This window comes from Ascaphus truei, chromosome 3, assembly GCF_040206685.1.
Source record: "Ascaphus truei isolate aAscTru1 chromosome 3, aAscTru1.hap1, whole genome shotgun sequence".
NCBI lineage: Eukaryota > Metazoa > Chordata > Amphibia > Anura > Ascaphidae > Ascaphus > Ascaphus truei.
In genome coordinates, this window is record NC_134485.1 from 66,799,385 (window position 1) to 66,816,251 (window position 16,867).

Genomic DNA, 16,867 nt, shown 5'->3' on the forward strand with positions numbered 1-16,867 from the left:
CCCTGAGGAAGACATGTCTCATGTTGCAACCTACTCTCCGTCATGAAGTATCAAAGCTTCACCTATTACTTGAAAGCTGCATTTCTAAATGTATTTGGTTGCTAGCCATGGTGTTTATGCAGTAACCAAGAATTGAGATGCCCTCCGATATGCATTGCAGGCCTTTCCTGGCAGCAAGGGGTTAAAGCAGAAGTGCAGCATTTATCAAGATCTATAATATCACAAATGGCCATCCAATAGGAAGCTACAACCGATGATGTTGCAGCTTCCTGCTGGGCCAAGATTTGGCAGCCATTTTTTGTCCCCTGAGATAGTATTAAACGCAGTAATTTCACCAGTAAGTATGTAGAAAACCCGAGGGGGCCCCGGACCGGCAAAAAAATGGAGTTTGTTTCAGGAGACCCTCCAATTCCAACCCGGTAAAAATAGTAGGGGCTAAAAAAAAAAATTTAAGTAGGAGAAACTGCTTTTTTAATTGGTGCCAAGCTTTACAAGATCATGTCAGATTTTGTAGTAGGAAGTGAAGCAGTTTTAGCTGTGGTTCGGTAGATGGACGCCCTCTGTTGGTGAGAACCTGTCTATGTAGCTAGCCCTTCTTCTGAAGAAGTTGCATTGTTTACCCATATCCAGCGCTTTCCTGGAAACTTACCACCTAAATGGGGCATACATAACAGGTGGCCTTGGTCATCTGTATTCATACATGTGATGCAGTCTTTTTTTAGCCGCATTTCAGAGTGACTTGTCATCCGTGTACCAGGTTGCTGAAAGCACAAACCAATCTCCTGCCAAAAACAGATATTTGGTTACTTTTCACCCTTCATTAGAAATTGGTTCAGTGGAGCACAATGATTAAAACGTCACAGCAATCTCTGATTTTGGTTATTGGTGGTATTTTGTTTGTGAAACTAAATAATCTCAACTAAAGTACGACTCCATTTTTTTTTTTTTTTTTGACTCCACTTATTTAATATACCTTTAGTTCATGGATCACAAAGCTAGTATTTTGTATGCGCTGAAACAATATGTAAAAACGTGGAATGAAACTTCATTAAATAGCCTTAATTTTTACCATGAAATAAGTAAAAAAAAATATTTGCAACAATTTCTTTGGCTTTTCTTAAGGGGAAGTATAAATAATATTCTTATCTTCTGTTTTTGTGTATTCTTGCAGCAAGCAGAGACACAACAAACTGTGGCGTTCTCACTCTGACAGCGACCTGTCAGACCACCATGAGGCCATTAGCAAAACGGGAATGGATATGAGCAAAAAGGACATTACCTCTTCAGCAGAGCAGCTCTCTGACCTGCATCATTCCTTTTCCCTGGACCCGCAAATGAATAATTGCAGCCCAGATTGCCCCATCACAAGCGACCTGTGCAATAAAACCAGAGCCCATTTTCAGCTTGCATCCTGCGACTTTCACACTGGACAAATAGAGGACATTTTAAATCTCAACACCATGAATGGGTGTCCAGATCTGTGCTGCTTAGATGTGTCGCGACACTTCCTGGACAACTGCAGAACAGAGCGAACCTCAAAGGGTTTAATGCCATCTCCAAAATTCTTAACTGAGCTCCCTGGCCTGACAATTGAGGATATGGAGAAGGACGCACTAAAGAACGATGTAAACTGCCACCGTCTGTCAGTAGAGGAGCTTGGCTCACATTTGACAGATGTCCCAGAGTCTCCTGACCAAATATCCTTTACATCACAGTCTGAGGACCTGAGTGCTGACAGGATTGATTTCCTTAGTGCACTGGAAAAGTTTGTGGAGCTGTCTCAGGAGAACCGGTCACAGACCGGCTCAATCACCCGGACAGAGGAGCAAGGGGGCAGTGTGAAGAATGGCGCCCCAAAAGGTTCCTGGCTTGAGGCACCGATCCATGAGAGCTCTGTCGAGAACCACCGGATCAGCTCTGAGGGAAACACACCGCAAGTTTCTGAAGACTCTTCTCCAGACGAGGAACAGCCAAAGGTGGGGGAAAACTTGTGAAGAACATATCCCTGTGAATTAGGCAAGAGAGGACGTCATTAACTCCATTAGAAGGATAGATTTAAAGCTAGACAACTATCCTTGCAGAATAATTAAACATTACCAGCGGTGAAAGGCCTCAAAATCGTAATCTTGAGTCCTGACATTTTCTAAAAGAGCACAATATCACATCCATTTACTTTACTTAAAACATTTCACTAGAAAAGATGCAACGAGACACATTATTGTCACATGTCTATTAGCAAGTGTATAATTTAATATCCAGTAGGGCTTTGTGTAGTGAATTCAGCGTGCAGCTGACAGCTGTTGCAGACAGTTTGCTGGCATAGTTCATATCTTGAATTAGCCATGTTTCAGTAGTGCTTCTAATTTAAAGCATGCTCCCCCCAACTCCCTCACACCAAATTACACCAAATTACAGTAATCATTCCTGGTGTATTTGTCCTCTTTTGATTGTTTCATAATTGTATTTGTCTCAACCAGTCTCATTTTTCATCATATTCCTTTGGGGGTTTTGTTCTTTAATTTTTCCTGTCCAGTTTTTTTAGTTGAAATGCTCTTCAGTCCTCTAAACTGTATATACCACTTTACCACAAATATACTATACAGAGTCATTTTCTTTAAGTTATCGTCTTACTGGAAATTTTGCAGTCGACTATTTGACTCCATTGTATGAATATTCAGCTTCTAACAAAAGTTAAAACAGAAATCTCGGAGCGTAAATGTCCTCGGGTACATGTATAAATGATAAGGGGGGTAGTGGAAAAGGACGAAAACATAGTGCAACGCTGTGTGGCAATGTGGATCATTTAAAAATGGCCTGAGTTATTCCCACTCACGTGGTGTTCAGTTCAAACGAGCATTTCAGAGGAAAGACCTCTCTGCATACCAACAGCAAACAGCAGAACTCTTGAGAAATCCTTATAAGACAGATGGAAAAATAGTGCAATATGTAGAAGTGATATAGAATATACTCACTAAACGGAAGAGAAATGCAGGCAGTAGGACCACCCAGGGTCCATGTAAGTATTCAAAGCCGTCCTGGAGTTTGCGTGGGCCACCCACTCTCTTGCCTCCTCCCGCATGCACGCGAGCAAGTCGCCTCCGGAAATGGCCGCCACCGCAGAGCACTGCACCACTGTGCAACCAGGCTGGAGAAGTAGATCATTCCTATAGGTGGTAGGTCCGCTGCTCTCCTGCCAAAGTGCCCAACATGTTTTGTTCATGTGGAACTTCCTCAGGGGCTATAGATAGATGGCCCCTCAGGAAGTTCCACATGAACGAAAAATGTTGGGCACTTTGCCAGTAGAGCAGCGAACTTACCACCTATAGGAATGATCTACTTCGCCAGCATCGTAGCTCCGTGGTGCAGAGTGATATGCGGTGGCGGCCATTTCCAGAAGTGACGTTGCACGCGGGAGGAGAGGCAAGAGAGTGAGTGGCCCGCGCAAACTCCATAACGGCTTTGAATACTAACATGGACCCTGGGTGGTCCTACTGCCTGTATTTCTCTTCCATTTAGTGAGTATATTCTATATTACTTTTACATGAGTAAAAATATATTGCACTATTTTTCATCTCTCTATGATTATAAGGATTTCTCAAGAGTTCTGCTGTTTGCTGTTGGTATGCAGAGAGGTCTTTCCTCTGAAATGCTCGTTTGAACTGAACACCACGTGAGTGGGAATAACTAGTGTCCATTTTTAAATTATCCACATTGCCACACAGCGTTGCACTGTTTTTTCTTCCTTTCCCACTCCCCCACCCTCCCCCTCTTTATATATGTTCCTCAGCACATTTGCGCTCTGAGATTTGTGTTTTTGCTTGTAATCAGGACCCCTGGAAAGACTTTCTTTTGGTGCTGCACTGTCGCTTATGGTTGTACTTATATTTTTATGTTTTTAAGTCACTGTACATTTTTTCACTCAAGTGTTATGTGAGCTGATTTTTTTTTCCTTTCTTACACAAGTTAAACCTGTGCTTTCTCTCCTCTGTTTAACTACACTTCTCTGTTTCACTCTTTTACGGAAGAAAGGGCTCAGATTAGTAGAAATAAGTCTCAGTGCAGTATCTAACTTTCAAAGCGTGATTTAATAGGTCCTCTGATACGGGCCATAATATTTATGGTTTTGTATTTTATTTTTTTTAGGAGATCTCTGAACCAACTGTACCAGATCATCTCCCAAAATCCCACTCTGAAAATGCAATATCTGTGAAGGAGATTATTACAGAGATTGAGTCCTTTAACCAGGGAGCAGGTCAGTGCCAACAGAAGACAGACAATCTGTCTAGCCAAGCACAAACACCAAAGAAAAATACAACCCATGACCTGCCTCTGGAGCCAGCCGGGGAGCCAGAAAATAACTGCAAACAGGAACAGGACGAGGGAAGCTTGGTGCTGCAGAACGAAAACACAAGAGACCCAATACTCCCAGGTCGAGAAGGTAAGCAGGCTTTTCAAGAAGATTGTGAAACATTGAATGAAGCAAATGACCATCATGAACTCTCAGGCCCAGTGCCCAAATGGTGTGCTGGCTCTGTCCGGAGAGCAACGATGGAGTTTGAAGAACGTTTAAGGCAAGAGCAGGAGCAGCAGAATGCTGCACCTACTCCGACACGCAAGAACTCAAAGAATGATTCTGCCACTTGCGATGCTGCTCCCAAGGCAAAGCTTGAAGAAACTTCACCTGACACTGCACACAGGGATCAGGAAAGGGACAGGAAAGTCGAGATACAAATTACAGGGTCTGAGGCCACAGAACTTCATGTATCTGAGCCTTGTGCAGATTCACAATCATCTCTGCTAGCTGAGCCTCATGCAATGCATTTCAAACAAGAGTGCCCCTTTTCAGAGGTTGCAATCAAACCTAAAGGAGTGTCAAAAGAGCACAGGACACTTCAAGACTCTGAGAGAAAGATTGAGCCAATTCAACTTCCAAAGAGACTAGAAATGATAGAGTACAACATTGGGTTATCTCCTGATAACAAAGAAAATGACCTTTCTCCTCGGGGGGCTGGAATAAGCAGTGGGGAGGAAATTATAGAGAAAAAAACTATTTATAATGTATACTCTGATGCACCTTTCAAAGATATGAGTGCAAATGCACAAGACCAGTTTACTGCACAGCTGGAGAACTTGCCTTTGTCCAGTTCATCCAAATTGGTCACCTTCACAATTGGCAGCCCACAAGAAGAGCACAGTAGTATGATCAACCCAGAAGACTCCACTTTCATAAATCCTGCCACGTATTTGGATTTCATGAGCCCTGATTACCAATATCACGAGGGCTCCATTCCCTTGGAGGGGGTCACCGAAGACTGCACCAATACAGATGATAATTTAGGCAATATGTTAAATTACACAGACAACTGCCATATTGCTGTTTTTGGGGACCTTGGTGAAATAGTGCATAGGGGAAGTGACAGTGCCATGTCCCAGCTGAGCAGTGAAGATATTAACTTAATCAACAAGCTCACAGAGAATATACGAGAGCTACGTGAAGTGTTGGACATTTCTTCCTTGTCCTTTGGCCTTCACCACAGCTCAAGTAGTGGCAGCATCAAGGACCTGGGTAGCAATCCTGGTGTGGTCAAGCAACGTGCTAAGGAAATAGAGGCGCGGATTCGGCAAGCTGGTCTCACCACCCCATCCCAAATGAAACGCTCTGCCTCTCTAGCCAATCTAGGTTGTTTGGAACTTTCTAAAGACGATTTGTCAGAGAGGGAATCTGTCTCATCAGATAATAACCAAACTTTCCCTGACTTTCTTCCGTGCTCCCTTCGGATTGTGCCAGGAAACTATGAGGCAACTCCAGAGAACCACTCAGAAGATCCACCAGAAAAGCTATGTATCCTCTCCATACAAGATTCCTTGAGACCTGAACCCACTAAACATTTTGTGGAGCAGATTAAAACTGCGGAGTGCATAGTTCAGAGCAAGCCAGTGGAAAAGCCTCTTGTGCAGTATGCCAAAGAGTTTGGTTCAGCTCAACAGGGTATATCTACTAGTACAGAATCTGCATTAACTGTCTCCCAGGGACATCTACTCCAGTCAGTGGTACTTGATGCCCCAACCCCACTGGTAACAGTGTCCCCCAGGCATCAACATGGTAGAACTCATCCCCTGAGGAGACTGAAAAAGACCAATGAGAAGAAGAGGACAACCAACCCATTATACAATACCATGTGATTTTGAGACTTTCATTGTACATTATCGTTCTTATAAAGGGGCAGGTGTAATATGTGAGGAACGTGCACTTTATTGGTTAATTTTATATATTTTGACATATTATTTTACTGTTCCTGATGCATGTAGAGTTTGGGCTTCCCTTGCTCCTCCTTCCCTTTGTAAGTAACTCCTGACTGCACATGTAAGTCAGTGTACATATATATATATAAATATTATATATAATGTTTTATTTTGTTTGTTTGTTTTAACTCCGAAGACCTCAAATACTTGTTTTAGTAAAGCAGGTTGCTGTTCCTAGTTTGCCCTGCTTTGGACTCTGTTGCCTGATTGGTTCATTCTTTCAATGCTGTAGGAGCCTGGCACACATTCACATGCAATGGGTCTCTCTAGCCCTGAATATGCAGATTGTTTCCAGCAATTGTACAAGTACAGATTCGGACATCCAGTGGCTGGTTGATTCATTTATTGGGTCTGCAGTTGTCATCTCTAGCTCAATTGTACATAACGTTTCCCTATTTAAAGCAACGTGGGTTGTTATTTTTCGAGTTGGTGTTTTCACGTGTAAAAGCCTTCATTTTTAGATACTTTCCATCCCTGGATTGACTAATTTGTGATCTGAACCTAAATGCCTTTTGGGGTCAACAGTTCTTCAGAGTTGCCATGATTGAATGAGGATTGAAACCTAGAATGCCAAGAGACATTCCCTTGACATATAGTGCAGTCCATAATCATTTAGCTGCATGATCTGGACACTGCCCTGGGTGCGCCTGGTTTCATGGAATGTTTTTCGGATGTCCTTTGTGCAGTAAAAGAGTTGTAGGTAAAATCTTGTATTTATGCAAAGAAGTAAGGGCACCAGGTAATCAGAAGCTTGGGACAGATCCTCCCCCTCTCCATAAACCTAAATTATCTTGTAAAGTAAAGCTTCAAGATGATTAGCCAGATTGTGTAGGATTGTCATGTGTCCAGATCGCCTGGGCCGACTGTTAACTTTACAATGAAGCCTTAAAGAACAGACTTTCACTTGTTTCAATCGAAGCAATGCAAGGCCATTATAATGCATTTGGAATTCAATCATTTTGTTAATTGCTGCTGAAGTGTCCTTCAATGCTTTGGCTTTTAAAGCATAATGTGGTGTCTCCAGCAGCAAAATGGGTTAACAGGCGATGACAAAGCATTGAAAGCAGCACATTTATGTTTAAGTGCATTCTTTTAAGTTGATCTATTTTGTATGGTTGAATCCCTTCATTACTTGAATACTGCTGTGTACCTTCAGAGATTATGGCCATATCATTTGTTTGCCTTTTATATTTCTTCTGGTTTTATCTCCCCTCTTTTAACCTGCAACCTCTCCAACACCTTAAAACCCGATGGTTCTCGATGCTGCCTATATGTTCTTAAGTTACATAGTGTGTGTTTTTGCTATTTGATACAAAGCTTCAGAAAAGTATTTGTTGGCCTTCCTGGGACTGTTCTGTCTATAAAATTGTATGTATGTGTGTATATATATATATGTGTGTGTGCGTGTGTGCGTTTTACCAGAATTATTATTATTTTTTTTTAAAGCAAGACTTACTTGCTGCGAACTGGAAATACTCCTTCAGTTTAGTGATGTTTTAAAATATGTACAACTTCTTTTTAGCAGTGGTTTTCATTTGCTGCTATGCTCACTGTACAGAAAGATTTGAAATGCCTTTGGATTCTGTCAACCAGGTCTCTGTAGAGCAAAACCGATCCCGTCCCAGCTCCTCCGCCAGGCTGAAAGTCACTGTGTTGTACCCTAGGAAAGGAGTTTAAAAACTTGCCCCGGGAACTCCAAAGATCTCCCCCTTGTATGTGTAGTATCTGCTATCTGTGATTGAGTAAGCACAAAGGTTTATACAACTTTGCACATCCTTCCTTATCACTGGCGAGAGTTCACATCTCTATTCCTAATTAGATTTGATGTACACAACAAGAATTAAGTTAAGCCATGATGACTAAACGCTTTGCTGCAACTTGCATCTGCTACAAGTTGCTTTGAAATGAAGAAGGCTATTCAGCAGCAAACTCGTTAACCCCTACAGCGTCCATAGAACTAGTAATTGACGTGTTACTGTATTACTAGTACTGTGCTGTATTTCTTCTCCCTCCGACAATTGAGAATTGCTACGATTGAAAGACAATTCAAATCCAATTAATCGGTTATTCGACAAATGTTGAAATGTGCCGATCATAAAGGAGAACTTTTGTATCCGTTTCAAAAACAACCTTTGCAAATCAATATCTTGGTTGAAGAAACATTACTTTTACACTTTAATTTCTGGAGGTGACATTCAACACAGCAGGCGTTATAACAAGTAGCATATAATATAGGTAATGAACCTTCGCGCCATAGAGTAAGTTAATTTAGGGATAGAAGTGTCTTGCTGTTCTCCTCGGTGAGTCGAAGGGAAATGTCTGTTGATGCAAGAGAATGAATGTGCAGAGCTTACCAAGTCATACTGTATACTTCTTAGTTCATTCACGTGTGGTCTGTACAGAGAGGAGCATATACACCAGAGACTCAAAGCAGCTTTTTCTTTACATGTTTTATTTTGTAAAATGAAAAATCCACTGAGTTGTTTTTTTTAAGGGCATTTTTGTACAAAAGCTGTTCTTTGGTCTTTTACAAAAAAATACTGTGGTTGAGGAAATTTATTGTTTACATTGTGAATATTAAACCTGAACAAACTAAAAATGTGTTTTCGTATTATTTTTTTGCTGAATCCTATACACAATCAAGAAAAATACTTTGTCATCGTGGCCATGTACTTTAGTGTAAAATATTCTGCTGGTATCTCTTAGGCTGCGTCCATGGTACCTCAGACCGTGTGGGCGCGCGGAGGCAGGGGGTGCGCGATGCGCGAGAAATCAGGTAAGACTGATTTCTCGCGTGACAGGGCAGTCACGTGAGCGGTTCGTCCAATGAGAGCGAACCAGCTCCGTGATGTCAATAGGAACGCCCCCACAGCCCGAGTACTATGGCCAAGGAAAGCACCCGCTTTCCCTCAGCCTCTGCGCGTCTCCGCACGGGCTGTGGCACCATGTCCACAGCCTTACTGAGAACATTTCATCCTTCTAATCTCCCCTCACCCCCTGCATCATAGGTAAGCTGCAATTTTGCAACCTAAAGTAGGTTAGATTTAGTTTAATTTGCATTATATGAAAGTGTTTATATGTGCACCACTTTATAGAACATATAGTTGAATTCAGGGCTTTATAAAGTAGTATACACATTGTGATGTGGGGTACAGCTCCCGCCCCCCTAAAGATCAATGTATATTTGGTAATATTAATTCAATATTAATTTAGCCTTCGTATTTATGCATGGTCATTGGAATGTCAAACAATTATTTCCTATTAAGTCATTTGCAGCAAAAGGAAGGTATGGGGCAGAGGGTTTGATGAACAGCCACATTAACAGAAATGTGTTATTTATAATGGAACGTTTTCTTTCAAGCTCATCTAGGCAACTAACAATTTATGCTGTGATTGCAAGATCTAAAATGTATCCTCAAAAATGTAGTGTCTGACAAGTTGTCACTCGAGTGAAAACATTGAAATGATCACAGGACTAGTAAAACATTCCCATTGGGACAGGTGTTCATGGTTTTATGATATCACATGTGGGATAATAGTAGTAATTCAGATGGTAACTCCACCTCTGCTTTTATTGACTGAATTGTCCGACACCTGCTGCTTTAAAGCAAGACTATACAATGTCCGTAACGCCAAGTTTTGAGTTTAACCATGAGGAAGTTCATTAAGTTTCAAGTAGCATAACATACCCGATCTCACCCACGCCTTCCTGCCATCTCTTCCCCTGTAAATGGTGTTAACCTTCTGATTTAATACTGACTAACCTTAAAACTTGCTTCACAAATCAAGCATCCCAATAGCCTGCCCTCATGGCTATTGTCCCACAGTCACTCCTACCACCCATTGCGGCCAAGCACCGCCATCTACAGCACTTATTCCCTCACCTGCTGTCTCTCTAACTCTCCCAACATACCACTTAGATTGTAAGCTCTTCGGGGCAGAGATTTCCTTTCCTATTGTCTGATTTTGCTGCACTTAATGTATTCTTATAATTCCCCGTACTGTATTCTTTGTGAAGTGCTGAGTACACTTTTGGCGCTACTTAAATAAAGACATACGCTACAAACAAATCGTACACAAATTACCATTCTATGTTATAAAGTACCAGTCCCATTTGCTATGTCTAGAAATCTGTGTGTTTTCTTCAGTTGGTATTTTGAAAGTGCATGCTTCTCCCCCTTCGTTTTGGAGAAGATTTGGTCCAAGAAAACCTTCAGAAATTGCCCACTATTTCATTAAATCTCAGTACTACATCTTAATTGCCACTGTTATTAATTTCCTTTATTTGTTTTCTTTTCATTACAATCTCCTTATAGGCTGCAAAGAAAGTGGTATGTGTTGTATTTTTCATGGTATCTAATGCTGTGGCTTTTGAGTCCCAATGTATTAAACATGTTCCTGTAGTATAAATAAGTTGTGAAATAGCTGGGATTTCAAATCACCGTAAGTTTATATAAAATTAATTGAAACAGAATTTAGAACAAACACCAGATATCTGCATCTATTTAAATTGTTGTTTACAGTTTAAAACATCTATTTAAATCTTGTGAAGGCCTCTCAATCAATGCTCCCCCCATTATAAAAATAGTGATGCGCAAAAGTTTTAAGTCCAGAAAAGATGTACTTGGTCTGCTCTCCCGTTATTTCTTTTGAAGTAGAAACCTTTGAAAAATCTTTTTCTCGTGGTGCTGAGTATATGTATGATGGGATCTCCCACAAACCGTCACTGCATAAAGTATATTTCATCCAGAAATAGATGTACTGTACGCACTCGGATACATGAAAAAGGGGTCTTTTAGAGCAGGGGAGCGCAAACTTTTTGAGCTGCGCCTCCCTGCCTGTCCCCCTTGCTTTCGCGCCCCCCACACCTTGTTTGGCGGCATCATATGACGCCGCGGGGTGACCCCGTTGCCATGGAGACGGCCGTGTGACGTAGCAACGCTTCTTACCAGCTCTGCAGAATCCCGGTAAGGGAGTTGCAGAGGCCTCACGCGATCCCCCGGCATTTAATTTAAATGCCTCGGGGAAGAGTGCAGGGCCTCTGCAACCGCCCCCGTCCCCCCCATACCTTGCGCACCGGTGTTTTAGACCATTTATTGAATATACAACCGACTGAGGCCAGCGTTTTGGGGTGTTATCCTTCCTCAAGTGCAATTTATATTCGATAAATGGTCTAAAATCCCCCTTTTCACGTAACAGAGTGCGTAGATCTATTTCTGGATGAAAAACTTTGCTGCACAAAAAAAGTCAGATTTGGTTGTTAATCTTTGTGCATATTCATATGTAAAAAAAAAAAAACGATATATATTATTTCTGCCTTGTGAATGAATCACCAAGCAGCATTAAAGTGAACGTTTGTGCAAATATGTGAAGGTAGAGACATATTTGCACATCTCTATGAATAGGACAATTTTGGATAATGTTATGTTCGTTATCAGACGTCTGTGGGAAACAGCACCAGTTTAGTGGGAAACATGAGAGGTTTAAGCCTCTCGCCTAAAGTGGGCCAATAGGAAACCGCAACATATCTGTGGGAGCTTTAAACCAACACAATGTACCAGCGGCTGCTTCCACAGTAAGTTTCTCGGGATCCAGGGTGTCCCACGCAGCTGAAATGTGGTTCAGCTCTGGAAACCCTCTGCTTCCTATACATGTAAAAGAAAGTATTGATTCAACTTGAAATGCACCTTTAAAGAGGCAGTCCGCGCCTTAACATATGCAGCCTTTGATTACCTTTAATGAAAGCTAATTAACCAAACCTGCTGATCGATTTGTTCTCTCGTCATCGATCAGCAAAGATCCTGCTTCCCAGGGTTCACTAAATGGCTGCCTTTCAGTTTCAATCAATCCTTCAGTCAGTGAAACTCAGCAGCTACAATGTATTCTTATATTATTAAGGTAACCTCATCAATTGTTACAGTTTACAGCTCAAACTGCTGGGAATATTGGCAACAAATTATCACAAACCGGAAAATGTTGCAAAGCTCTTGCACTGCTGGGGAAGTGTGCTAAAGCCTGCTATAGAAATCAAAGGCTGCTCATTATCTTGAAACTCATTAAAAAATGGCATTGAGTTGAATAATAAAAAAAAAAAAGTACAGTATCTAATACTATACAACTGATTTATTTTGTTTAACAAAACACATGTAGAATATTGCATGGATTTCACCTTTAAAACCAAGGAAAATTAGCTTGTGTCTATAATAAATGACCTGCATCTACACCTGTAACAACATTCACAAGAGCAAAGCATTTAGCAAAACCTGAAAATGTACCCCAGGTGGGTAATGATGATTATTTGTCAGTCTTGTTCTTGTTCTAATTGGTATTACACAAAAGAGAGAACTAAATCTGCAATATACAAGGAGTGATAAATGGGTCAAAACACTCGGCATGTTGATCTACTTAGGGCAAATATGGAAAACTACGGCTTTCATGAATATTACCAACTAACGTCAAACGGCAGCAGTTCAGCTGCACACGTAAATGTTGAATTACTGCGGACATTTGCTCTTACATGCAACAAATCTGGAACAAAGGTCTTCTGCACGTTCTTTCCAAACATATACCACTGACTTTTTATTAGGTGCAATACAGGAAAGAGTTTTAGGACTCCACTTGTTTAATTTGTTGTTCTATCAATAAAAATAATGATCAAGGTCCAATGTGAGTTTACATCTTTACATTGCAACATGGAACAAACAGTCCTGGGCTTGGGTCAGAGCTAATTTAAAAATGTAACGAGTCATTAAAGAAAAAATACAACGATTCCTTTAGTGCCACAATATAGAGACTAAAGTTATGGCAACTGTAACTTTAATTCTGCAGGACCTGGACTACAGTACATCATATTCATACAGGAAACATTCCAAAGGTGATCAATTGTGTGAACAGCCACGCACATCCTTTTATCCACTGGAATGCCTGTTAATTGTGGTTTTGTGCAGGACAAATGAATGTTGTTGATATCTTCAGATGCTTCACCTGTAAGAGAAACCGTATTGGACATTTGTTTTAAAAGGCAAAGCTCCAACACCCGATGTGCCCATTTTACAACATAAAGTTTGAAAGCCATGCAAAACGGTGAACCCAATAACTTTGAAAGTGCCGTTAGAGTTGTGTGTGAATAGCCCATTAGTGAGTCACTGGCCAGTAAACGAAAATAGGGATCTATATATAGCCCGTTGGGCTAGAATTGAATGGAAAGGAGCAATCCATTTATTTCACGGTTTTTGTAACGCACTTCTCGCCTAGAAACTCTGTATAAGAGCGCGCAAGTTATTGTTTTCACATTCTTCACATACTGTTTAATTGTTATATTTCTCTTACAACAAAAGTCAATATGCGGTTACTTTTAGTTTTACAGTAATGGGACCAGCTTGTTTTTTCATTTTTTGCTGTATGTGGTATCAATACATTTTAAGTAGTTGGAAATTGGGTTAATGGTTTTAAAGGGACTGTCCCCTTCGTGTTTATTTATTTTCTTCTTAAAAAAAATGACCCCAAAGCCGAAATGAATATGGCTTCTACGCTCCTTTCACTTCTTGGCATTAGTAGACCTCAAAGAAGCAGAGACATTTTTTCTGATGAGATCCTTGCCATGTGAACACTGTACTGCAGGCTTTGGGCCTTAGTAAATACAAAATGTAAATAAGACATATTGTGAAGTTGCCGTACAGTTGTCCGTTTCCCACAAAGTAGCTTCACTACCTTATTTAAAAATGTAAGCTGTTTGCTGTGCAGAATCTAAACTAGCGGCAAAAAGCATGGTAAGGAATCACAACTTGCAATTTCAAATGCTTTTATGGTCAGCCAGTTAGGTGCTCATACCATAATCAAGAGAAAGAGGCGGAAGCTATTTCAGAGTTGTGGATATAAGCGCCAAGTCATAACGTAGTTATTAACAACAAAAAAGTTTAATATTTCTCAACATAAAACCCTACAGAACTGCTGGATACTATTGCAATGAAGCCAAGTGATCAAGATAAAGGCACCTACAAAAACAATCTGGAGGCAACATACAATGTGACAAATTCATTGCCCCTCGGAGCCTCCAATGTTGGAAAGAGATCCTGTAAATCAGAAAGACGTATAGCGCCTGATTCGGCTGCTCTGTTTAATGTCCAAATTGCAAAATAAGATCTTCTTTCAAATGTCTGCTGTGTGTATGGGATGTAATCCCAGTATTCAGGACTCAGCTATCCTAGGTATATCATTTAATTGTACATTTAATCACAACTGTGATAAATCCATCCAGACACTTGAGCATAAATGAAAGCTGTGTGAGACTCACTGTGGTATATAAGCAGAGAGGTGTACTGGCTATGCTGGGGGAATGACACAGATCTCTATATATACCATAAAGGTACTGTCTAAATCCCCAGTAAAACCAAAGTACATACCTTAGAATAAACAGTCCTTGTTAGAGCCTCAGTGGAACAGCTGCTCAGTCTTTGATGAATGCGTGCATCACGCCAGTAACATGAATAGGTAGTGTGTGGTCCCGTGGGATCCGATGGCGGAGCACTGCAAATGTAAGCAATGGGGGCTGCAAACCAGTTCCTGATTAAAAAGAATTTATTGGGTGGTCATAGGGAGTACAAAAACACTCTGACGCGTTTCAGGACCTGGGTCCCTTTATCAAAGAGATAATCTTTATCAAAGATATCTTTGATAAAGGGACGCAGGTCCTGAAACGCGTCAGAGTGTTTTTGTGTAATCCCTATGACCACCTAATAAATTCTTTTTAATCCGGAACTGGTTTGCAGCCCCCATTGCTTACATTTGCAGTTCTCCGCCATCGGATCCCACGGGACCACACACTATTCTTTCAAATGTCCACCAAGGTGGGTTAATACAGCAAGGAATAGTTATCAGCTCCTGGCTGCATAACTGGTGGTCAAAATCTGGGCTACATTGTAAAAATAAAATCCATATGGAATTAGAGTTTTGGTTTGTTTCCCAAAGAGCCTTTAGTGAGTTTAGCCTGTTGTACATCTACATAAATGAAATACTTACAGGGAAGTTTCATCCCGCTTTTTCATGCACTGCGAAGAGAGAGTTTTGATTAGTTTAGAATTGTGTTAAAGGTTTGAAATTTACAGCCCTCCCTCTCTCTAGCAGTGCACCAATTGTATCTAGTGCCTGCCTGGTCACATGATCTTCCACGCATAACTTTGCATCCTGGGCACTCTTTTGCCGCACAAACAGTGATTTAAAGAACCCCTGAGCCAAATCTTCTATTACAGGAGAACGGATCAATCGGCAACTTAGCTAATCACTTGTCAGTGTGCAGATTGTATTGATGCACATATTGAATGGATTTCTTTTTTTAAACGGCAGCTTGAACTGCAGCTTTAAATAGATTAACATTACAAATTCTTAGTAAATTATTGGCAAATAATAAAATCATTTGTTCAAGGCTCTGTATTTGTGACTGAGTTTTATAAAAACCAATATGGTGTGTGCGGGTTTGGCTGTAAAGCACACAATGTTTGTAAGAAAGCCATTAACCGTAATTGACTATAAAAGTAACTAAAGACCCTAAGGCAAAGTTAATAACCTATTTCTACTACACTCAGCAGGGCAAGGGAAAAAAAATCTACTTTGTTTAGATTTGATTAAATATCCATGGTTGTGTAAAAGAATGTTTAAAAAAAAAAAATTACTGTTACATGAGTTTGCTCAGTGGAACAGAGAACTGAACCTTGAACCTGAAACCCTGCTCCTTTCCCCTCTGTTTATGCTGTAATGGGGATATCTACAGTAGTCCCTTTCAGAGCAACGTAGACAATGCAGCTCGATTTGGCTGAGTACTCTGATGCTACTGACTCCGTGAGCTTGCTGGGTTTGCTGTCTTGGCACTTGCACTGGTAGTTAATATTTTTGTGAGCATTATGTACATTAACCTCAAACTTGCTGCGAAGATGGGACCTTCATGTTGCCCAAACATAGCTGCTCTGAAACCTTCTAGAATTCATGGTTCTCGTCACACCTCTCACATTCTGAATCATTCGCTGATGAAGTAGGTTACTACGAAACATGTAGGAAGCATTTTTCTTGACATTTTATTACTCCACATAATCTGGTGAGTATCTCCCGTTCCTGCGGCTTAATTATTTCATCTGCGACCTTAGACCGGAACGCCGCTCATAGAGCGACGTGGTCTTGTGACATCACAGATTGCCGCACAGTATATCTGTGGAGTACCTCTGGCGTTCATCGCTACCAGTGTTGGGAGTTTCCTGCAATATTGTGCAAGTTCCATTTTGCATGCCCCTTACCAACAGACTATTACCGGAGGCTATCTGCATTGGACCCAGGATCCACACAGACGTCTCGTGAGGATCCCTCTTCGCCGATTCAGCAGAGAACCGCAGCGGATGCTTGGAGTTGCTGATTTCGTGAGCATTGTCCAAAGGGGTAACATGTACCTGACATGTAATGCCTGAATGATAGTAATATCTTGTACGTGCAATACTTACCTGCTGCAATATAGCACTTTAAATTTGTTTAATACACTGAGTCGTGCGCTTAATACAATGAGTCGTGCGCTGTCTTTTTT

General features: G+C 41.0%; 2 protein-coding genes and 1 long non-coding RNA gene across 7 annotated transcripts in view; 1 reads left to right on the forward strand and 2 right to left on the reverse strand.

The window, feature by feature from the left end:
- The window catches only part of SSH2 (slingshot protein phosphatase 2), a 227,903-nt gene extending 219,001 nt beyond the window's left edge, over nt 1–8,902 (forward strand). For all 5 annotated transcript variants that reach the window (XM_075594229.1, XM_075594231.1, XM_075594232.1 and 2 more), the window contains 2 exons: nt 1,172–1,976; nt 4,144–8,902. In XM_075594229.1, the coding sequence (XP_075450344.1) occupies nt 1,172–1,976; nt 4,144–6,183 (2,845 nt within the window). In that variant the 3' untranslated portion in view covers nt 6,184–8,902. The remainder of the gene's footprint in view (nt 1–1,171; nt 1,977–4,143) is intronic.
- Nucleotides 1,661–3,175, reverse strand: LOC142491536 (uncharacterized). Its single transcript, XR_012800422.1, has 2 exons — nt 2,973–3,175; nt 1,661–2,005 (listed from the first exon to the last, which is right to left on the reverse strand). It is a non-coding gene; the product is annotated as an uncharacterized LOC142491536 (long non-coding RNA).
- Nucleotides 8,903–13,071: 4,169 nt separating the features above from the next.
- Nucleotides 13,072–16,867, reverse strand: part of TMIGD1 (transmembrane and immunoglobulin domain containing 1) — a 30,284-nt gene continuing 26,488 nt past the window's right edge. Inside the window, exons 6-7 of the mRNA XM_075594246.1 lie at nt 15,322–15,350; nt 13,072–13,287 (exon numbers count right to left, since the gene is read on the reverse strand). Of these exons, the coding sequence (XP_075450361.1) occupies nt 13,284–13,287; nt 15,322–15,350 (33 nt within the window). The 3' untranslated portion in view covers nt 13,072–13,283. The remainder of the gene's footprint in view (nt 13,288–15,321; nt 15,351–16,867) is intronic.